The sequence below is a fragment of the Sciurus vulgaris genome, assembly GCF_902686455.1.
Source record: "Sciurus vulgaris genome assembly, chromosome: 3".
Taxonomy (NCBI): domain Eukaryota; kingdom Metazoa; phylum Chordata; class Mammalia; order Rodentia; family Sciuridae; genus Sciurus; species Sciurus vulgaris.
Genome location: NC_136463.1, coordinates 11,369,845 through 11,394,382, shown reverse-complemented (window position 1 = coordinate 11,394,382; position 24,538 = coordinate 11,369,845). Strand labels below are relative to the sequence as shown.

Below are 24,538 nucleotides of genomic sequence, written 5' to 3'. Positions count from 1 at the left end.
CTTTATCTTCTCTGCTGATCCTTACAAAAATAACTGCCCCAGACTGTCTGTCTAAACATTAAATCTCCATAGGCCACAGACATTTATATCTCCACTTTCAAGAAAAAAACAAAACAAAAAATAAAACCCCAGGGTGTGTTCAAGAACTGAGATTGCTGAGGACAGTAAAAAGCACGATAATCTTAAAGGAAGAGTGTGCTCTTACAATTAGGAAGACCAGAAAATGTTCTCCATTATTTTGTTCGTCATCGAAGATAAAATACGTGAAAAGCTGCAAGAGGAAATAAAATGGTTAAACAGGAAGTTTTTCATTTCATGCATCTTATTCTCATCACTTTGAATCACCCCCAAACAGCCCTGCTAACATTTTCCCTGATTTCCCCAGAGCGTCAGCCAAGTGTCCATTCCAAATGGCCTAGTGAAGCCTGACCTCCTTCCTCCTGGGGTCTCTGAGCTTTTCTTTGAAGCAATAGGATTTATCCATCGTCGAGTGCCTGGGATCTGAGCTAGCCTCCCAGGACAGAGACTGCACTGCGTCACACGCCTTCCTATGCCTGCTGTTCCTCTTCATGGCGTCCCTTCCCTTCCCCATTGTACCTCTCCACTCGTGCACCTTCCTTCCCTCCCTCCTTCCTTCCTTCCTTCCTTCCTTCCTTCCTTCCTTCCTTCCTTCCTTCCTTCCTTCCTTCCTTCCCTCCCTCCCTCCCTCCCTCCCTCCCTCCCTCCTTTTGTACTACCTAGTCAGTTAAAAAAAGGGACTGTATTCACATTGGGTGCTTCTCTAACTTGAAGACTCAAAGTCAAGGGCACTTGATTCACTTGCTTCTAAAGCTAAGCGTGCCTGGGAGAACGATCAGGAAGGCTGCTCTCTTTCCACTAGCCATCCCCTTCCTGTCCATGCCTTAACCAGGGCCAGATTTTCTATTACAGGTCAGCTGGAACCCATTGTCCCTTGGGGAGAAAAATCAGCTGGAATCCACGAGGTGGAAAATGTTAAGTTTTGTGCATGTTCCGCCTGTTGCACTGCCCAATGCAGACTCAGCCTTCACAGCTGGTCGTGAGTTCCTGCACATTGGGACAGACAGGGGCGTTACTTACATGAAAAGATAAGAACAGGCAGCCAATCAGTGTGGCCTGTGGTACTAAAAAGACGATGCAAAATATCACACTATTTTCAGCGATCTCCAACAGAAACACAAGCAGAGAGGACAAGGTGACCTAAGGAAAACACAAATATGCGTGTTAATCACTCCGGATCTCGATATGGGTTCCAAACTGAGATGCGGCTTATCCTACAGATAATGCATTTGAATCAACTCCAACCTCCTCACCCAAACTGAAGTCAACAAGGGTCCGTTACATTTTCTCTGAACGACATAGATAAATTCCTAGGGCCTAAAGCATCATGAATGAGACATGACTGGACAAACCTAAAATCCAATATGCAGAATGTTTTCATTACAGAAAAGAAAAAAAAAAAAAGTTGGCGTGTGTTGCTTTTGGGGAGTAAAATTTGAAACAGTAAATAAGCAATAAGTATAGGGAAAAATTGAAACTTGAAAAATCTGAAAAACTGAAAAACAGGACCAATATCATCAACAATGAAAGCTTCTGTTAACTATCTCAGTGCAGAAAAGTAAGCATTCAACCACCTGGAGTGGCTTACTCAGAAGTATAAAACACAAAATTCAGGGACAAGAGAAAGTCACAGAAACATCCAAGCTCTCAGATTTGTCTTCTCTAAAACCTTGCAAGGGCTTCTTAAAATTTTTGCACTTCTAATTTCTTTGTCTCTGGGACCATTTTTTATTTTATTTTTTGGCGGCTATGAGAATATCGTAACGGTTAATCTCTCATTGTCTTTTTTTCTGTGCTAGAGATATCCATGGCTTCTTGAAGCCTGGAGAATAAATTCCTGAGCACATTATTTAAGGCCAGCCATGTGCTAATCTATGCACCATGAGGAGGACTGCCCGCCCTTCACCTTGATCTCTATCCACGGCCTCACAGGTAGTGAGTAGTTCCTAGGACAAGCCTGGGTCCCCTCCTCCAGGTCTGCTCACCCTAATCTACAGGTGTCACCGCATTTCCCTATATGTGTTGAATCTTGTTCTTCTTCAAGTTTCACTGTCTCTTTTGGTGGGGGGAGTGGGGAGGACTGGGGATCAAACCCAGGGGTGCTTAACCACTGGGCTACATCCCCAGACCTTTTTATTTTTTATTTTTAGACAGGGTCTTACTAAGTTGCTTATAGGGCCTTGCTAAGTTGCTGAGGCTGGCCTCAAACTTGTGATCCTCCCACCTCAGCCTCCTGAGCAGCTAGGATTACAGGGGTGTGCCACTGCGCCCAGCTAGGTCTCACTTTCTAAAGAAAACCTCTGCCTTCATTTTCATAGATAACACTCTCCCTCTCTGGTTTCTGCAAGCCTCTTACTCCATTGTGTAACAGACTTTTAAGGTAGAAAATAACTCTGCAGGCAATCTTTTTTTATCACCTGGTTTTAATAAGTGGCTATTTATTATCTGCCTATCCTTTGAGAACTCTTTTTCTATTTAATATTTTTTTCCTATTATCAGTCTTTATTTGTGACACACCGTGGAAGTCAACAGGTACTTATTGAAGTAATAATTTCCTTTTTGCATCCTGAAGTCACAGGAAATTATAATAGATACTCATAAGTTACACAAATTTTCCCTCCTGATTTAGACAAAAGCAGTGTGGCCTTGTGGAATTGATTTTTAGTAGGGAGTTTGGAGAAGTACATTTAATTATGTTGGTAGAGGAATGTGGAGTCTCATAAGTTTGTGAAGGGCTTTGAATTTACTTCTTTTGCAGGAAAACAAAGAGGTAGAAGATCTCCAAACTTCCCTTGAGCTCAAAATTTATAGTTCTAGAAACAATTTGGCCACTTTTAAAGAAAGACAAGATGGAAATAAGATGGGGAAAAGATGTAGATTTTGAAAAGGATTGATAGGTGAAGAGAATGTCAACTATTTTAGACTGCGATGTTGATTTATTATTCTCCTGAGGACGAAATTTACAATGTTAACTCAAATCATACATGAAATATATAAAATAAGTGTTCGCATGAAACATACTTACGACAGAGAAGCAAAATGACCAAATACCACTATTTTTTCTCCCCTTTCGAAAGATGAATGAAATCACATATGTCAAGAAGATAAGGGACATGGAGTAACCAATCCCACACAGGATCTGAAATCAATAGGAGTATTAAAGACAAATGCAATCCAGGAAGTCATTGAGTCCCCAAAACATTGTTATGGCACAGGATTTGACGGTCATTTATGACAACATACTGCCAATGAAAAGGGTTTGAATATCCAAATCCCTTAATGAAATGAAAACGACATTTGCTTTATGGATATTGTCACTTACTTGAATAATATGATTTATAAATGTGAATATAGTCTCTTGTAAGTTTAAAGCGTAGTCCATTAAATACATAAAAAGGAAGATCAAGCAGTAGAGGGGAACGTCCACCAGAGCCTGCCCAAGCCAGTACGCAGAAGGAAAGAGGCCCGAAATCCACAGCTGGGACCTCATTCTGTTCTGGTTAGGAGAGAGCATGGAGAGAAAAGGGCATTAGTTCTGGATCATGGCGACAGACTAAAGGGTGTGGATTAGTTGTGGACCTGAATATCAGTCTGCTGTGTTGATGAAGGACCCTGATGCGGGAGCTGGTGAAAGACCTCAGAATAATGGAGGCGAGAGGGCTGAGGTGCACGGTCCGTGAGCTCCGGGCGTAGCGGGGAGCTGGGAGCAGAGCTCACCCACCTCGGTCACTGGCTTCCCACCAGAGTCCTGTCTCTGTCACTCTGCGAAGTTACACTAGGTAACACAGGTGCGAGGTAGCGTTAGAATGCCACATAGTCTTTCAAAACCATAGGAAAAACGTATGATTAAATGTGGCTTGTATGATTCCATATACTATATAAGAAATTCCCACATAATATATGATAATGTTGATTATACAGAGTAGTATATAATAGGTATATATTTATTACATATAATGCATACAGCAATATGTAATTATAAAGTTACCATAGACACTGTATTAGTTATAAATTATATAAAATTCATATATTATATATCAGGTATAAATTATGTAATTAATATTATTAAGCTAAAAAATATATATATTATTAAGCTGGAACCATGTTAATCATATTTTATTAGTATTATACATTATGCATAATTAAGTATGTTTTAATTATGCTCTATGTATAATATGTATACTATAAACCATTAAATGTAGTATTATATTTTATATATTTTATATAGTAGTATGCAATCACATGTCACATATAATCATATGTATGTAATTGCTTTATGCTTTAATCTGAATAAAGAAGTTAGGGTAGTTTTGCCATAGTCCACATTCACATATTCACTACCAATCCAAATATGTATATATATGTACATAGGTATAAATGGAATCATAAATATAAATGGAATTTATATTTCTCATCAACCTCTAAAAAACATTATGTATTTTAAAACTATGTGTTAATTGATGTCATTTTAGCACAATTATAATTGAACTATTCTAGTAATTTGGAATTTTTTTTCATTTTAAAAAACATTTAAATTCAGGTGTCAGTGGGCTCAGATGAACCAGGGGATGCTCCTGACCAATTTGCAATGTGACCTGAAAATTCATGTCGAAGTCTCCCAACATCGCACAGGTCATTCAGGTGGGAAAACAGAGCAGGACTTGGTGAGTGACTAGATACGGCGCAAGGCAAGAGAGGAGTGAAGGACAAACTTGGGTGGCTTGGAGGGTGACTGAACACCTGGCACTTCTGTTGATGAACAAGAAAACAGCCAGGGGGTGACATGTTGAAGAAAATCACAAATCCAGTTTTGCAAGCTTGAGGTTTGAGACCTCTGTGATACTTACAATGGAAATGCTGAGAGGGGAGTCTGGAGGTCAAAACAGAGGTCAAAGCAGAGAGCCAGGACGGAGTCAAATGTGCGAGTGACCAGCAGGTAAGAGGACTTGAAACCCTAGCAGTAGCTGAGCTTAGCTGGGGAACAGCAGCATCTATCATGAGAGGAACACCCAGGCTGAGAGCTGAGGATTCCCCAAATCTAGATTACACAGAGGGGCAAGACCTCCACAGGAACAGAGAAATGATGGGCAAGGTCTCAGGATAAGGATAGTGAAGTTGTGGCACAGCCAAAGAACGTTCTGGTTCCCGCCGGAGAAGTTTTCAAGTCTGGGCTATATCAACTCCAGAGCGCCCGACTGCTATATCACATCAGTAAATGGTATTTCTTGGGATGCCTGCAGGTTCTGCCCTTGAAGGGGGTCACTTCATGGGCCATGTTCTCTTTTCCTGGGCAACCGAACTTCATTTAGAGAGGCAGGAAATGAAGCAGAGGCAGGCGAGAATGAGTAAACAGGGGTACTTCTGCCAGGTCTCGTGGATTTTCCATAATAGAGTCACAAAAATGGAACGTTAAAGGTTATTCTGTTGACATCTGTGGCCAAACCAATGCGAGGTAGCCTGGGATGATCGTATAAACTCACCCCTCCGTGACTGCCACTCAAAGACTGGCTACGGAACCAGAAGCATTTTAGCAGGATGCTTGGGGGATTTGTAGGATGAATGAAAAGATTCGTTTGGATGAATGCAAGAGTGTGAATCAGAATTTACAAATTGTTGGTTCAACACTGGAGTTGCAGTTTCTAAATGCTGACTTTTCCAATATGTCTCTCCTCTTATTTCAACACTATCTTTTAATTAACTTTTTTGAAGTATAGTTTTTAAACAAGAATAAGCATACATGTTAGATATGCAGCTGCCTAAGGCTTGATGAACACACATATTCCACAAGGCCAGGAACATTTCCACCCTTCTCCCAAATTTCCTGCACTCCTTTCAAGAACCTTCACTACTGGTTACAAAAAAAACATAAACCTGCCTTTGGTCACAATTGGTTAGTTTTACCTAAGAATTTCCTCCTTTGTGTCTGTCTTCATTCTTGGTTCTAATATTCCTCTGCACCAGTGGATTTATTATTTTTTCTTCTTTTATACTGCTGAGTAATATTCCATCATATGACCATACCAGAATTTACCAGTTCACATCTTGATGAGCAGTTGTTTTTTTCAAGTTGTTGACTAGTATGAATAAAGCTACTGAGAACAGTAATGTTCAAGTCAATGTGAATTTCTTTTTCTTTCTCTTTTTTTTTTCGGTACTGGGGATTGAACCCAGGGGCACTTAACCACGGAGCCACATCCTCCCAGCCCTTTTTATATTTTATTTTGAAACAGGGTCATGCTAAGTTGCTGAGTTTGACTTTGATCCTCAGGTCTCAGCCTCCTGAGCTGCTCGGATTGTGGGTGTGTGCCAATACTCCCAGCTTGCTGAGTCACAGCAAGAGGTGTATTTTTAACTTGACAAGAAACAGTCAAACTGCTTTGCAAAGTGATTGTACAATTTATGTTGTCACCAGCTGCTCATGACAGGTTCTAGTTTCACCACATTCTTAAAAACTTGATTTCTCCAGTCATTTCAACAATATTCATGTTGTGTAGAAAATCTTTTGTCAGATACGTAAGTAAGGTGAACATTTTTCTACCAGCCTGTGACTTACCTTCCCCCCCTTATTGGCATTTATACAAAGAGGGTTTTTACTCTGATGAAGTTCAAGATCATCTTTTTTCTTTTCTCGTATACACTACCTCTTTCTCTTCTAAGAAACATTTGCCTACCACAGGGTCTACGATTCATTTCAAATTAACTTTGGGTATGGTGTGAGGTGTGGGCTAAGAACACTTTTTCCATTTTGGTATCGAGCTGTTCCAGTACAATTTACTGAGAAGTCTGGCCTTAGACCTGAGAGGAGGTATAGAAGGGCTTAGGGCGTCAGAACAAGAAGGTGGGTGAGGAGATCGGGTCGAGCCAGAACAAAGGAGCAGGGAGAAGGCCTTCCAAGGAGGGCAGCTTCCTGCTTGACGAAAGTGCTTGTGGACACAAGCAGGGACCCAATCAGACAGACACTCTGTACCTGTGCCCTTAAGCAAAAGGGTTTCAATAGAAAAACTAAAACAGACACATGGACGGAGGGCCACCAATGAATGGCGGTGAGGAGCACGTGGACAGGGGAGGAGAAGAGGAAAGTTGGAAATCCAGAGACCATAAAAAGAACAAACCCACTGGACTCCTACTGGACTCCTGGCTCTGGAGCCCCTTCTCCTGTTGCTTTTGCAATAAACCTGCTGCTTGCTTGCTATCTCTGTGTCCTGTTCTTCAATTCTTTGCTGAACAGAGTCAATGAGCCCAACACCCCTAGATGGTAACAGCCCCATGTGAGCTTCTAGGCAGTTTTATTGAAAATCAACTGATGACCTGTGTGTGCATTTATTTTTGAGAAATGGTTATTCCATTTCGTGTATCTACCCGATTATTCTTAACTAACACAACAGGTTCTTAAATACTATAACTTTGTAATGAGACTTAAAGTCAGAAGCACAAGTTTGTGTCAACTTTTGCTTTTCTTTCCCGAAGTTATTTTGTCTATTCTAGGTTCTTTGTATGTCTGTACAAATTTTAGAATCATTCTCTATTATCTATTTATTTATATACACCTATACTTCCACTTATAAAACTCCTTATTATTTTAATTCCATAGAATTTAAGCCTGAATTGAATGCTCAATTATATATGCATAAATATCTTCATGGAAAAATCTTAACATTGCGGTTAGCGTCTAATTAAACGATTTACTGGAAGTTTCCGTGACTCATTATTACCTTGTAGTCGTCAATGCTGCTCATGGCAATGTAAGGAGGACAAGTGGACACCAAAATCAGCCAGAATATGGTGTATCCCAGGAACTCAAATGGATTATTCCATATGTTCTGGAAAAGCGAAGAGCACAACGAACTGAAGGAGTGATTCCTTAGTTCATTTTCTGGAATAAAATTTTAAAACACTAATCAATTTAATGTAATCCTGCCACAAGTCCCTTTTGAGATTCTCAGTCCTTTCATTATCTAGCTTTGAAGCTTCACTTTTCATCTTTTGGCTTCATACTCAAATTTATAGGTAAGGAAATCAATTCAGAGAACATGCATGTGTTAATTGCCTCGCACAGTTGGAAAGTAATAACAGCAAGATTTTAGGCCTCTCCTTACCTTAGCCTTCTCAAATTTATTCAGATGCTAAGTAATAAACGATAATTCACATTCAGCACTTTCAATTTTCTAACCGATCTTATTTAGAATGTGCTAGCCTGTCTCAAAAGTCATATCCCTGTGCTAGTATAAGAAGTCATCCCAGGAACATCAGGAACAAGATGGATATCGGTTTAGGATTCACAAGTAGAGATGAAGTACTAGAAGGGAGAGAGAAAGGACCAGAGAAAATTTATTGCTGTTCCTGATTGTGGCCCTCTTTAAGGATGGAATATCTGCAATCTGTCTGGAAGACAGAGCGTGTTATTTTCATGATTCACAGTTGTGTGAGCACACTACAGAAGGAGGCTATAACCAGATCCTGGTTGACTTCAACCTGGTCCTCAGAAAGACTCTTGCTAACCACAAAATCAATCATGAGAATAACATTTACTGTCAGAATGCTTCCCAAGCACCCCAAGTGCAGGCTCAGTCAGGCCTCAGTGTGAATCCATTGATTCTGGGTGGGACAGGACATGGTGGTCTGAAACTCCATATAGCTCTTGCTTTGGGGGCAATGAGAAGGTAAATATGAATAGCCAATAAAATGAGTTGCTGGAGATATGGATTAAAGTAAATCTGTGGGGTACACAAATAAAAGATAAACTTAGCTGGCTGGTATTAGACTCATTCTAGATAAAACAGGAAGCCCTCAGAGAGGGAATTTGCTAAATTATGGTATCCTGCTTTTAGAAAGTTGAAAAGACCTTCACAGTCATTAAAGGTTAAATGAACCATACATAGTACACATTCTGAAATTAATTAATGCTTGAAACATGACTAAAACCTTCTGCTTTAATTATTGAATTCCTTAAACACCCTCAATGAAAGACATCTTTATTTCCTGAGCACACAATGAGATGGTATAAGAAGGTGACACAAGATCTTTGTTAAGCACATGAAAATATTAATGGATATGTGGTTCATTCTATATAAAAATAGGTAAATGAACAATGTTCATCGATGTTGTCATAAACACTAGAGTTGCGTGAGATGTAAACAATTTGAGGATCACTTGCATTCATGTATGTGTTTAACAAAAAACTTATTTAGTACTTATTATGTTCTAAGTCTTTTCCTAGGTAAAAGGTATTTATATGCAGGTGTTTGAAAAATACATGATCCCTATATTTCCAAAGGGGTGAAATATATTTACGAAGTAAACAGATCATTACAAACTGTGATAGGTACTCTGTTTTCCAAACTTAACAGGCTGTATGTATTCCAATCTCTTGGGCCTTTGTTCAGAAATAGGAATTTTTTGGTCCATATTTGGGAAAACTTATTTGGTAGGTCTAGGGTAGGCCATCAGAATGAATACTTTGGACAAGAAACTGGCATGATTCTAACGTAGACAGTATGCAATTCTAGGCTGAACTTTGTCCTGAATTCTCTTCTTTCGTAGCATTTCTTAAAGTGGTAAAAACTTCACCCCTTCTTCCTTCCTGCCTTCCTTCCTGCCTTCTTTCTCTGATACCTCCTTCCTTCTGCTAGTTCATTAATTTTTTGCTAGTCACAATGCCACACAATTTCATTTTTGTTATTTCATCTTTTCTTGGGAAAATGTCTTGTTAGTTCTACTCTGCAAGTTTTAAAAATCTGAAACTCTGAAAAGCAATTTGATTTTCCAAAGTTGCAGAAACAGCATGAATCCAAATGTTAATATGTAACACAGTGGTTCACTCACCAAGAATAAGGTTCCAGCACTTAAAAGCATGATCCGGGAGGAGCATACACAGAGTTCTACTTACCTCCCAAAATGTGCTTGTGTCAGTCTGAATATGTGCTGATGGAGAAGCCATTCCAAGTAGCCCGTTACTAACAATATCCATGAGTACCGGGAAGCAATTCAGTCTTTTGGTATTGCATGCTAATGAAAAGTGGTATTTCTAAAACACAGGCAAATTTATAAATTACAAAGATCTTTGTTTTTTTTTTTTTTAATCCATAGATGTTAAAATTTAATACTTTCATTTCAGATCACTTTTTAACCCTTTTGTTTCTGTTTCTGTTTTACGTTTTCTCAGTGCTGGGCAATGGAACCCAGGGCCTCACACATGCTAGGCAAATGTTCTAACACTGGGTCACATGTTCAGTCCCAAGTTTATGTTTTTAATGTGGTGCCAGATAATTTTTAAAAATCCACAAACACTTTATAAAAAAAAAAAAAAACACTGTGGAAATAAGAACAAATACTAGTATAAGAAAACATGTATGTAGTAAAAAAAAAAATCATGCATTTGATTTTCAGGATGCCAGTGTCTTGCTTAATGCTAGAATTAGGTGTTGGATGTTAATTGTTTAAGAATGAATATATGTATGAGAAAGTCCTTGAGAGAAAATATGGATTCTTCCACTTAAATGTACACTTGACAAGGGGTATTTCTACAGTATGTATTTTGCTAATATATATAGTTTGTGTTGGTAAACAATGATAGATGTACAAATTTATCATGTATTATACCAATGAATACAATTTGCTAAGTAATAAATGAAACAGTACTTGTTTTTCATTTTCTATTCTTAAATTGGAGACTGGAGTATATTAATATTATGTTAGCTTCTCACACCTTTGGTAAAATTACTAAATAGAGACCAGCATACCTCTTCATTACCAGACACTACAATGGCTCCATTATAAGACGGGTCATCTATGCCATTTCTAGCTCCAGCTGCATCCACCTCCACAGCTATGTTCTGGTGCTCCACAGCATGTACGAAGTCATCAATGCTTGCCCCTAAGGTGTAATTTAACAGACATTTACAAACTGAAAAAAATCAATGTCAATGTGCGTAGTTGTTACAATCAATGACAATTAATGTCATTTACTGTAATATGGCCTGGGAGGATATTTTCCACCTGATAACGTGCTTGCTATTGTGAATTAAGAACCTATGCATTTCTCAAGGAGTTCACTTCATATGATTATTTGCTTATGCTTATTGATAGTATATAAATCTTTTAAAACACCATATGACTTTTGAAATAGTTTTTGGTTTTGGTTTTGATTTCCCCTAGAATCTTGCAATAAAGATTTTAATGACAGATAATTCCTATTAATTAACCATCAAATTTACTAAAACTCATTTCACTATTGCAAGACTATTAATTGAATTTCAGAATGTTTCTTGGTATAGGAAAGCAACCTGCAGAATGGTGGTTAATGAGGGACTCCATGGCCCTCTCTCCAGAACAACCATAACTATAAAAATTACTAAAAAAAAAGAAGCCCAGCTAGTTAAAGATCTCTGGAAACTGTTCCAAGGGTATACATAAAATGAAGAAATATTTATTCAAGCAAATCTGCTAAAACTTGGTAAGAACACTTCTCTGAACAAGTCAGTAAGCACCTGAAAAGATGTTCAGCACCATTAGCCATTAGCAAGCTTTTCACTAGATACCCTGTGATGGATGTAATGAAAAGACAGGAAACAATGAATGTCCACAAGGATATGTGGGAATTACACCCTGGTGTGAATATAAAGTTTTTTACTCTGAAAAATAGTTTGGAGATTATGGTAAGAAATCATGAACAGAACCTCCAATAGTTATGGAATAACATGAAAAGACCAAATTTAAGAATTATTGGGATTGAGGAAGGCACAGAGATACAAACCAAAGGAATGAACAACGTATTCAATGACATAATATCAGAAAATTTCTCAAACCTGAAGAATGAAATGGAAAATCAAATATAACAAGCTTATGGGATACCAAAATGTACAAAATTGCAACAGACCCACACTCAGGCACATTCTAATGAAAATGCCCAACATACAAAATAAAGATAGAATTTTAAAGGCTGGGAGAGAAAAGCCTCAGATTATAGGGGGAAATTAATACAGATACCAGCAGATTTCTCAGCCCAGACCCTAAAAGCTAGAAGGGCCTGGAAAAACATATTTTAAGCTCTGAAACAACATGATGCCAACCAAGAATCTTATACCCAGCAAAACTAACCTTCAGATTTGATGATGAAATTAAAAACTTCTATGATAAACAAAAGTTAAAAGAATTTACAAATAGAAAGCTGGCACTACAGAACATTCTCAGCAAAATATTCCATGAGGCGGAAATGAAAAACAACAATGTAAATAAGCCAAAATGACTGGGAATACAAATCACAACTCAATAATAACCCTGAATGGTAATGGCCTAAACTCATTAATCAAATGACAAAGACTGGTAGGATGGATTTAAAAAATAAAACCCAACAATATGCTGCCTTCAAGAGACCTATCTCATAGGAAAAGACATCCACAGACTGAAGGTGAAAGAATGGGAAGAAACATATCACGCACATGGATTCAGTAAAAAAGCAGGGGTTTCCATCTTCATGTCAGATAAAGTGGACTTCAAGACAAAGTTAGTAGTAAGGGATAATGAAGGACATTTCATACTGCTTAAGGAGACATAAATCAACAAGACCTAACAATCATAAATATTTATACCCCAAATAATGGAGCGTCTGTGTACGTCAAACAAACCCTTCTCAATTTCAGGAATCAAATAGACCAGAACACAATAATACTGGGTGACTTTAATTTATCTCTCTCACCACTGAATAGATCTTCTGAACAAAAACTGAACAAAGAAATCATAGAACTCAATAATACAGTCAATAATTTAGACTTAACAGACATATATAGAATATTCCATCCATCAATGAGCGAATAGACTTTTTTTCTCAGCAGCACATGGATCCTTCTCTAAGTAGACCATATGTTATGCCACAAAGCAACTTTTAGCAAACACACAAAAAAAATAGAGATACTACCTTGCATTCTATCATATCATAATGGATGAAATTAGAAATCGATGATAAAATTAAAAATACAAACTACTCCAACACCTGGAGACTAAATAATATGCTACTGAATGATGCATGGATAGCAGAAGACTTTGAGGAGGAGATTAAAAAAAATTCTTAGAAGTAAATGAGAACAATGATACAACATATCAAAATCTCTGAGACACTATGAAAGCAGTACTAAGAGGAAAATTCATTGCATTGAACTCATTCAATAAAAGAATAAAAAGTCAACAAACAAATGTCCTAACATTACATCTCAAAGCCCTAGAAAAAGAAGAACAGATCAACACCAAAAGTAGTAAAAGACAGGAAATAACTAAAATCAGAGCTGAAATCAATGAAATTGAAACAAAAGAAACAATTGAAAAAATTGACAAAACAAAAAGTGAGTTCTTTGAAAAAAATAAACAAAATTGATAAATCCTTAGCCACACTAACAAAGAGAGAAAACTCAAATTACTAAAATTTGTAATGAAAAAGGAAATATCATGACAGACACTAATTGAAATATAAAATATAATTAGAAGTTATTTTGAAAATCTACACTTCAACAAAATAGAAAATCTCAAAGACATGAACAGATTTCTAGAGACATATGATCCACCCAAACTGAATTGGGAAGACATACGCTATTTAAACAGATCAATTTCAAGCAATGAAATAGAAGAAACCATCAAAAGCCTATCAACCAAGAAATGCCTGGGACCAGACAGATTCTCAGCCAAGTTCTACAAGACCTTTAAAAAGAAGAACTAATACCAATACTCCTCAAAGTATTCCATGAAATAGAAAAGGAGGAAACCCTTCCAAACCCATTCTAAGAAGTTAGTATCACCCTGATACCAAAACCAGACAAGGACACATCAAGGAGAGAAAACTTCAGACCAATATCCCTGATGAACACAGATGTAAAAATTCTTAACAAAATTCTGGCAAATCGCATACAAAAACATATTTAAAAGTAGTGCACCACGATCAAGTGGGGTTCATTCCAGGGATGCAAGGTTGGTTTAGTATGTGGAAATCAGTAAATATAATTCATCACATCAATAGACTTAAAAGTTAAGAATCATATGATCATTCCAATAGAAGCAGAAAATGCATTTGATAAAATACAGCACGCCTTCATGCCTAAAAACACTAGAAAAAATAGTCACAGTAGAAACATATCTCAACATTATAAAGGCTATCTATGCTAAACCCAAGGTCAACATCATTCTAAATGGAGAAAAACTGAAAACATTCCCTCTGAAAACTGTAATAAGACAGGGATGCCCTCTTTCACCACTTCTACCCCACAATGTCCTTGAAACTCTAACCAGAGCAATTAAAGAGACCAAGAAACTAAATGGGTATATATAGGAAAAGAAGAACTCAAACTATCACTGTTTGCCAATGACATGATTCTATATTTAGAGGATCCAAAAAATTCCACCAGAAAACTTCTAGAACTAGTACATGAATTCAGCAAAGTAGCAGGATATAAAATTAACACTTATAAATCTAATGCATTTCTATTCATAAGTGATGAATCCTCTGAAAGAGAAATTAGGAAAACTACCCCATTCACAATAGCCTCAAAAAAAAAAAAAAAAAACAAAAAAAACCAAAACTTGGTAATCAACCTAACAGAGGAGTTGAAATACCTCTACAGTGAAAACTACAGAACACTAAAGAAAGAAATTTAAAAAAATCTTAGAAGATGGAAAGATCTCCCATGTTCTTGGGTAAGCAGAATTAATATTGTCAAAATGGTCATATTACCAAAAGCACTACACTGATTCACTGCAATTCCAATTCAAATCCCAATGATGTGGAGATTCCTTAGAAAACTTGGAATGGAACCACCATTTGACCCAGCTATCCCACTACTTGGCCTATACCCAAAGGACTTAAAATCAGCATGTTACAGTGACACAGCCACATCAAAGTTTATAGCAGCTCAATTCACAATAGTTAGATTGATTAACCAGCCTAGATGCCCTTCAATAGATGAATGGATAAAGAAACTGGTATATATACGCAATGGAATATTATTCTCCATAAAGAAGAATAAAATTATGGCATTTGCAGGTAAAAGGATGGAGTTAGAGAATAGTATGCTAGGTGAGATAAGCCAATCCCAAAAAAACCAAAGGCCAAATGTTCTCTCTGATAAGCAGGTGCTGATATATAATGGGGGGGCAGGGGTTGGCGGTAAGGGAAGAATGGAGGAACTTTGGATTGTGTAGAGTGTAATGCAGGGAGGGAATGAGAGAGGGGGAAGGAAAGATGTTGGAATGAGACAAACATCATTACCCTATGTACATGTATGATTAGACAAATGGTGTGACTCTACATCATTTGTAACTATAGAAATGAAAGTTGTTCTCCATTTGTGTACAATGAATCAAAATGCATTTTGCTGTCATGTGTCACTAAATAGAACAAACAATAAAAAAATAGCTTGGACATCCTTAAAAGGTTAAACATAATCATCTTATAACCCAACAATTTTATTCCTAGGATGATATCCCAAAGAAATGAATCCATATGTTCACACAAAAACTTATAGATCAACATTTTTAAAAGCATAATCTATAATAACCAATTAATGGGGGGAATCATCCATCTGCTGGTGGGTGACTAAGAAAATGAGGTGTAGCTCTACTATGGAATATTATGCAACAATTTAAGAATAAAGTTTTAATACATGGATACATACTACATTTGAAACACATCATTACCTGTTTTATTAATGATCAATAATCGAGTGAGAGGGTCCTGTGGCTGTTGTCCAGGAGCAAGGAAGTACAAATGAGGACACAGTTCCCAAGTGTAACTGTTCTGATGGGCTTTCACCAAGATGTACTCCAAAAGAAGAGGGGAAAATCCAACCATCAGAATCAACAGCCTGCAGGGATAAAACTGCCGATGTGAACACCATCGATTCCTAGTTGTTCAGAACGGTCTGAGCAGATGAGAACGTGATGAGATCAGGAAATTGTGAAAATGAAACACACATTTTTCGGCCTCATTTCTGGAGCAGTCCATCCTTTCTCTCTCCTTAACTGGAGGGGATAAACTGTAGATTCATCCTGTGGTCACTCGCCTCACTCTGGCCATTGTGTAGCCCATGCCCCTCCGTGTGTCCTGTCCCTCGTGCTCACATCCCGCCTGCCTCCCAAGCTCCAGAGTGAGGCTCTGCTCTTGGTTCGCCATTGCCCAACACCTCCCCCCCGACTTTCTTCACATCCACTCCTCTTCCCACGGTCCCTACTTGTTAGTGACATGATTTCTTTAGTTTACAGGCTCAAATTGTTGTATTTTACTCTTCATTTTCCTATATTCTCCATTCAGATTCAAATAGAAAAATCTTCTTATACTCTCATTCTTACTTCTCATTCATTTCTTACTTGGAAACCTTTCTCCATCCTTAATTTATAATTATATTGTCTCTGGCATCAGCAAAATGACTGGCTTGCCTTCAATTCTTCACTCTCTCTAGAGTGTTACGCAGTGTTTTCAGGTTCATAGTGAAGATTTTTCTTAGATCATGCTCAATAATATTGAAGATTTTTCTTAAATCATGCTCAAATTCTCATTACTGATGTGCTTAGCAAGTATTTGCTGAGATACACTTGTGTGGCAGGCTACCTATCTCTTTAGTTCTAGAGTGTTTAGAGACAAGGCATTGACAGCCCAGGTACCAGGAACTTCAGGGTAGCAGAAGGAGGTAATGGGGGGTCTCAGGAGCAGGGATGGTGTCTGTTATGCACAGAGTGGGAATGAAGAGTCAACTATTTATAAAGACTGGAGGAGAATCTCAGTGTTTAGGGAAAAAGCCAGTAGAATAACCACACAGCATCTCAATAGAACAGGGCACTAGGATATGGATCCTGGGAAAGAGGATCCCTTTCCCAATGTGTCTGTCACCTTTCATAGTGACATTGGAAGGAGAGGAAATAGTACAGGGAAGCTCACATCATTTCAACCTTTCCTCTAGAATTGTCTCTGGAACATTCCACCCATTAGTCCCTTAATAAAAAACTACTCGGACCACGGATTAAATAAGTATTATACTTTATCCAGTTTTGAAGACACAGGGATCTTAAAATTATTTTCACTTTTTCTGTTGGTTTTACGCCTTAGTTATTTTTCATACATTCGCTAAGGAAAAAACTCCGTGGCCCTCTGATACTCACAGTGATAGAAGAGCGTTTCTTTCGTGCTTCAGCTTCAGGAAACGAACCTTTGCCATTGCACAGATTTGCTGCCCCCAGAGGGCCATGCCCCCTGCTTTCTCACTCTTCTCGGGGAGTGAAGAGAGGATTTGTTCCATCTCGACAAGTCTTTCAGTGTCCCCGGCTCTTTCCACCTGCGCTTCTCCTAGAATGTCGACATCTGCAAAACACAAGAGAAGCAATTCGATAAATCCCACTTTGGATGCGTATTATTAAGCCCACCGCATGAGTTTGTTTTACGGCAGTTTGAGTCTTTTACATTACTCTAGACGTGGCTTCACTGGCTGCTGCCTTCAGCTAGGGAAATATTTAAAAGATTCATTTTTTTGAACAAAACAAAAGGAGTGGAGCAGAGTTCTTAGATACTTTGAAATTACACTGTACATTTTATCTGAGCGATCAGATAAAAGTGCAAGGTCATTTTAGTGCCTAGGTGTCATTTGCAAATTTAGTAAAGGGAGCAATCTTTCTTCTGTGTGTTCACCAAGAGAACAGATTGACATGCTACAGATTGACATGCCACAGATTGACATGCTACACACTGGGAGTGAGCTCTGAATGATTAGCTACCCGCCTGGGGGTCAATTATAAATTGTCATTACCGGAGAGATTTAAGATGTGTTCAGTGTCTGAGGCTGCATTCTTTTGCCTTTGCCCATTCTCTACCATCTCTAGATGCCCAGGACTATGCCCACTGTATGATGCTTTTAAAATAAGCCTGACCCAAAACCTCAGAAAGCACACCCGGAAATGCACACGCACAACCACAGACAGGAAAACAACACTCTGAACAAAGACATTGAGATCTCAAACGAGATGGTGGCACGCAGCACCTTAAAAGAATGGTTTACAGTGATAAAGAGTCATCATTTTTAATCCGTTAGACAGACGAGGCACCATGAAAACGAAAAAGATTAACTCTCATCCAAAGAGGGGCTGTTCCATTCAGAGGGGAGAAGATGCCTTTATCGGCGTTCGTCCCTCTGGACGGGCAGAAGGAAGGCCCATCAAAGGCATGAGCCAGGGGCCAGCAGCAGGATAACGCACTCTCGTGGTCACACCAGGGCTGCCGTGACCACCTGGAATCACATGGTGCCCAAGTCACAAAATGAGTCCACCAGTTCTTTCCCACGGGGCTCCACCAAGTGCATGAGCACAGTGCCCAAAGGCTGCGGCAGGAAGGAAATACAGAGCCACAGGAGGGTGCCCAGGGCCTCCTGCGAGGCATCAGGAAGGTAAGCAGGACCTTCCTGTGTGAACTACAGCGTCCACCGAGAGCCAGCCCCTGGATAAGTGAGCAGAAAGAGGTAACTGAGGACAGAGGGGCCCTGGCTGGGCACAGTGCCCTGGTCACCATGCTGATGTCTGGGTGCAGGGCCCCCGGCTGGGCACAGTGCCCTGGTCACCATGCTGATGTCTGGGTGCAGGGCCCCCGGCTGGGCACAGTGCCCTGGTCACCATGCTGATGTCTGGGTGCAGGGCAGGAAGACGGAGAGGCGGCCGGGACAAAGCTTCATCGGAGTGGAGGGTCAGCCTCCATTCCCAGTGGTCAAACACATAAGCCGATACATAATGAATACAATAAAACAGGGCGGCAGGCTGAAAGTCAAGGAAATTCTGCTGCTGAGGGATTTGGTGGTAGGGCTGAGCGCAGTCAGGACCCTGCTCTGGAAAAGGGCAGAGGCACTCTTGGAACTTCATAGCCTAACAGCCATTAAAAGGAGGGTGTGCGCTTTCCCCTCTTTCCCACCCTAACTCATAGGTTGTCAGACACCAGCAGCCTGGTAAGTGCCTTGCTCTCTCACCCTCCAACATTTTCAGCTTCACAAACCAGGTGCATCAGTAAAACCAGTGAAAAACAACCTGAAGGACAACTCTGTTGAGGAGATGCCAAAGCAGCGAGTTCCCCGGCCCTTAACCTGTGATTTGCATGATTTGTGTTCTCTTAAAAGATACAGGGACCCATCCCATCCTTACCATAGGCCAACACAGCATCACTAGGAGAGAGGTAATTCTGGCTCCAGAATGATCTCCCTCCAAGTGCCCCCACAGGACAAGGAAAAAAACACCTTCGAAAGGCACCCGAAAGCAATTAACACTGCTGAGCTCTAGTCCACCCCTGCAAGCGGTCCTTTCCCATGCACAGCACTCGGCCTCTCCCTCCCTCCCCACCATCTTAGCTTCCACGCTGTGGTCTGGAGCTGCTTCCTTTCTCAGAATTCCCAGTGACAGCCTCGCCTGTGTGTTTGCGCCCATGTGACTCGATTTCACTTCCACCCACACCAACTCAGAAGTTCCTGCTCTTAGCACCAGGGCTGTCTGTATGTGGTAGAGAGATCTGGAGAATTCAGCCTCAGTGCTATAACTCAACGGCATGCGGAAGGGAAAGACTGGATTTCACCTTCAACTCACTTGGGGGTGGGAACAGAATAAAAGCTGTCCAAAAGTCAACATTGCCAAAGACAGATCAGATCCTTTTGGCAATTTATAGCGGCATCCTTACAAAAGAAGAGTCAAGACGTTTTCTGGGCATTGCTTTCTTCAGTCTTTACTGTTTTTTTTTTTTTAATTATTATTATTATTAATTTACTTGTCCATGATACAACAGAAATTGCATAGCATGTGAAGAAGCAGGAGATGTAACTGACAGGAAAAAGAAAAGCAGTCAAAATCATCACTGATGCGGGTCATCAGCACGTGGCCCCATCTTGGGTTTGACCCATGTGGCGTTAAAAATATTTATGATTTATTTTCAGGTCTACTGGAAAATATGAACAATATTTGTGAGCCCATAAATAAGTTTAGTAGAGAATCTGAAACTATTAAAATATGAACAAATGGAAACATCTGGATGAAAAATACAGTATCAGGAAAGCAGAGTTTAATAGCTGGCTTCAGAACAGTTTGTGAAGGAGACAGCTGTGATTTTGAAGATGGGTAAATAGACATGGTCCAATTTCTTTCCTTTTTTTTAAGACACTGTCTAATTTCTAATACAAAGAAAAACAAAGATTGGAAAACCTAACCGGAAAATTTAATGTCTGTGGGACAGCATCAGATGTCTAATTAAGATTTTTTTTTATCGCTGGTTTGTAGGAAATTTTATAGTTTCTTTTTCTTAAATTATTATTTGAGGTTCTCAAGTTTTTCTGATCTGTGGGATGATATTTGGTATTGATTTGGGAATTTTTTTGCTCAGTACAAGAATTGCTAAAGGGCGTTCCTTAGGCTGATGATACTAAATAAAATGTCAGATTGGGAGAATTAGGAGCCCAATAGAGATATAACATATGGGCAAATAAAACAGAATATTAAAATCTGTTTTATTCTCTCTGTGTCTCACTTCTTTCTATCAATGAATCATCTATCTATATCTCTAAAGATAAAGATACTGATTTATACATACATACGTGAATGTGACGAGTGAAGGTATAATAATAATAACTGAGAAGCACATATAATTACAAGGCATGATAGAATATATCAAAAAGGAAAAGGGAAGATATGAGTGTATTCACTTAAAGGTAGTTATATTTTGTGTGAAGCAGTACAGCAACATTGAAGCACAGGTTATTATAAATAAATTTTCCTAGTGATCATGAAAAACAACACAAAAAACTGCAGCTAAAAAAGAAATAAAGAAACAAGTTATGTATTACTAATAAAATATCATGGCAGGAAGAGATAAAAAAAAAAAAGCAAAGAATAGATGGGGCCAATAGAAGAGATTTAAGCATAACCTGAGCAATAATCACATTAAAATAATCAGAAATAAAAGAAAGGTCAGGGGAGTAGAAGAAAGGGATTGAAGGGAGAGGGAAGAGGAACAGGATTAGGGAAAAACAGTGGAATGAATTTGACTTGACTTTCCAAGGGTGAATCTCACAATTAGGTATATTCACAAGACACTAATTTTATAAAAAAAAACGTGAATAAATAGAAAGGTCAGTGGAGTAGAGGAAAGGGAACAGGGTCAGTAGGTGGGGGAAGCCAAGGGTAAGTACTGGGGTCTTGATCAGAGCAAACTATACTTCATGCATTTATAATTATGTCAAAATAAATCCTGCTGTTATGTGTAACTATTATGAACCAAGAAAAATAGGTGTAATAAAAGTAAATGGACAAATGCCACTTATAAGAACATTATTGTAAGATTTGTTTAAAAGTAAAATTCAACTATATACTATTGATAAGAAACCCCTTTCATTTAAAAGCACAGAAGGTTGTAAAAAAATTTCCAGTGGAATAAAATACCATTCAAATAAACACATTAAAATCAAGGCACCTGGATTAATACTAGACCAACTGGGCCTCAGGTGAAGTCCATTATCAGAGTTGAAAAGGACCCTTCGAAAGGATAATGAAGGCAACACACAAGGAAGACACGAATCCCACCTGGGCGCGTGCTAAAAGAACAGGGGTTCAAAGTGTAAGAAGTAAACATTACCTAAGTGAAGAGAGAAAAAGATAAAAAATAGACACCGACAGAGTCACAGCTGAAGATTTAAAAACCTCTACTCATCATCGTTAGAAAATCTAAGCAAAAAATAATTTGAAAAACCACTAAGATCATAGAACATTTGAATAATATTATCATCCAACTTGATTTAACTGACATTTACACAACTCTCAATATAACTGAAGTTCTATAAGAACATATGTTCCATATGTACTGTAAATGCACACATATGCATTTACATATATTTACATATATATACTTATATGACATATGAATTTTTTTTTCTATTGGGTTGATTATCTAGGATTTTTAGTACTGATTAATGGAAGTTCTTTTTTTTATTGTAAACAAATGGGATACATGTTGTTTCTCTGTTCGTACATGGAGTCAAGGCATACCATTTGTGTAATCATAAATTTACATAGGGTAATGTTGTTTGATTCATTCTGTTATTTTTTCCCTCCCCCCCACTCTTCCCACCCCTCTTTTCCCTCTATTCAGTCCTTCCTTCCTCCATTCTTACCACCCTCCTTATCCCTAACCCTAAACCTAACCCTAACCCTAACGCTAACCCCTCCCACCCCCCATTATATGTCCTCATCTGCTTATCAGCGAGATCATTCGTCCTTTGGTTTTTTGAGATTGGCTTATCTCACTTAGCATGATATTCTCCAATTTCATCCATTTGCCTGCAAATGCCATAATTTTATCATTCTTCATGACAGAGTACTATTCCATTGTGTATATATGCCACAGTTTCTTTATCCATTCATCAACTGAAGGGCATCTAGGTTGGTTCCACAATCTGGCTATGGTGAATTGAGCAGCAATGAACATTGACGGGGCTGTATCTCTGTAGTATGCTGATTTTAAGTCCTTTGGGTATAGGCCAAGGAGTGGGATAGCTGGGTGGTTCCATTTCTGAGGAATCTCCATCCTGCTTTCCAGAGTGGCTGCACTAATTTGCAACCCCACCAGCAATGTATGAGTGTACCTTTTCCCCCACATCCTCTCCAACACCTATTGTTGCTTGTGTTCTTGATAATCGCCATTCTAATTGGGGTGAGATGGAACCTTAGGGTAGTTTTGATTTGCATTTCTCTTATTACTAGAGATGTTGAACATTTTTTCATATATCTGTTGATTGCTTGTCCATCTTCTTCTGTGAAGTGTCTGTTCATTTCCTTAGCCCATTTGTTGATTGGACTATTTGTATTCTTGGTGTAGAGTTTTTTGAGTTCTTTAAAGATTCTGGAAATTAGCGCTCTATCTGAAGTATGAGTGGCAAAGATCTTCTCCCACTCTGTAGGCTCTCTCTTCACATTACTGATAGTTTCCTTTGCTGAGAGAAAGCTTTTTAGTTTGAATCTATCCCAGTTGTTGATTCTTGCTTTTATTTCTTGTGTTATGGGAGTCCTGTTAAGGAAGTCTGATCCTAAGCCAACAAGTTGAAGGTTTGGACCTACTTTTTCTTCTACAAGATGCAGGGTCTCTGGTCTGATTCCAAGGTCCTTGATCCATTTTGAGTTGAGTTTTGTGCAGGGTGAGAGATAGGGGTTTAATTTCATTCTGTTGCATATGGTTTTCCAGTTTTCCCAGCACCATTTGTTGAAGAGGCTATCTTTTCTCCATTGCATATTTTTGGCCCCTTTGTCTAGTATGAGAAAATTGTATTTATTTGGATTTGTGTCCATGTCCTCTATTCTGTACCATTGATCTACCTGTCTATTTTGGTACCAATACCATGCCATTTTTGTTACTATTGCTTTGTAATAGAGTTGAAGATCTGGTATTGCGATACCCCCTGCTTCGCTCTTTCTACTGAGGATTGCTTTAGCTATTCTGGGTTTTTTATTCTTCCAGATGAATTTCATAATTTCTTGCTCTATTTCTGTAAGGTACATCATTGGGATTTTACTTGGAATTGCACTGAATCTGTATAGCACTTTAGGTAGTATGGCCATTTTGACAATATTAATTCTGCCTATCCAAGAACATGGAAGATCTTTCCATCTTCTAAGGTTCTCTTTAATTTCTTTCTTTAGTGTTCTGTAGTTCTCACTGTGGAGGTCTTTCACCTCTTTTGTGTGATTGATTCCCAAGTATTTTATTTTTTTATGCTATTGTGAATGGGGTAGTTTTCCTAATTTCTCTTTCTGAAGATTCATCACATATGTATAAAAATGCATTGGATTTATGAGCATTGATCTTGTAACCTGCTACTTTACTGAATTCACTTATGAGTTCTAAGAGTTCTCTGGTGGAATTTCCAGGTTCCTCTAAATATATAATCATGTCATCAGCGAACAGGGATAGCTTGAGTTCTTCTTTTCCAATTCGTATCCCTTTAATTTCTCTGGTTTGTCTAATTGCTCTGGCTAGAGTCTCAAGGATGATGTTGAATAGAAGTGGTGAAAGAGGGCATCCTGTCTTGTTCCAGTTTTTAGGGGGAATGCTTTCAGTTTTTCACCATTTAGAATGATATTGGCCATGGGCTTAGCGTAGATGGCCTTTACAATGTTAAGGAATGTTCCCACTACCCCAATTTTTTCTAGTGTTTTGAGCATGAAGTGATGCTGTATTTTATCGAATGCTTTTTCTGCATCTATTGAAATAATCATGTGATTCTTAACTTTAAGTCTGTTGATATGGTGAATGACATTGATTTCCAGATGTTGAACCAACCTTGCATCCCTGGGATAAAACCCACTTGATCGTGGTGCACTATCTTTTAAATATAGTTTTGTATGCGATTTGCTAAAATTTTGTTGAGAATTTTTGCGTCGATTTTCATTAAGGATATTGGTCTGAAATTTTCTTTCCTCTATG

At 38.6% G+C, this 24,538-nt stretch overlaps 1 protein-coding gene across 1 annotated transcript in view; it reads right to left on the bottom strand.

The window, feature by feature from the left end:
• The window catches only part of ABCA8 (ATP binding cassette subfamily A member 8), a 74,284-nt gene that overhangs the window by 13,117 nt on the left and 36,629 nt on the right, over positions 1 to 24,538 (bottom strand). Inside the window, exons 19-27 of the mRNA XM_079130244.1 lie at positions 17,212 to 17,410; positions 15,754 to 15,920; positions 10,818 to 10,951; positions 9,965 to 10,102; positions 7,791 to 7,898; positions 3,401 to 3,574; positions 3,104 to 3,217; positions 1,099 to 1,218; positions 206 to 271 (exon numbers count right to left, since the gene is read on the bottom strand). Of these exons, the coding sequence (XP_078986370.1) occupies positions 206 to 271; positions 1,099 to 1,218; positions 3,104 to 3,217; positions 3,401 to 3,574; positions 7,791 to 7,898; positions 9,965 to 10,102; positions 10,818 to 10,951; positions 15,754 to 15,920; positions 17,212 to 17,410 (1,220 nt within the window). The remainder of the gene's footprint in view (positions 1 to 205; positions 272 to 1,098; positions 1,219 to 3,103; positions 3,218 to 3,400; positions 3,575 to 7,790; positions 7,899 to 9,964; positions 10,103 to 10,817; positions 10,952 to 15,753; positions 15,921 to 17,211; positions 17,411 to 24,538) is intronic.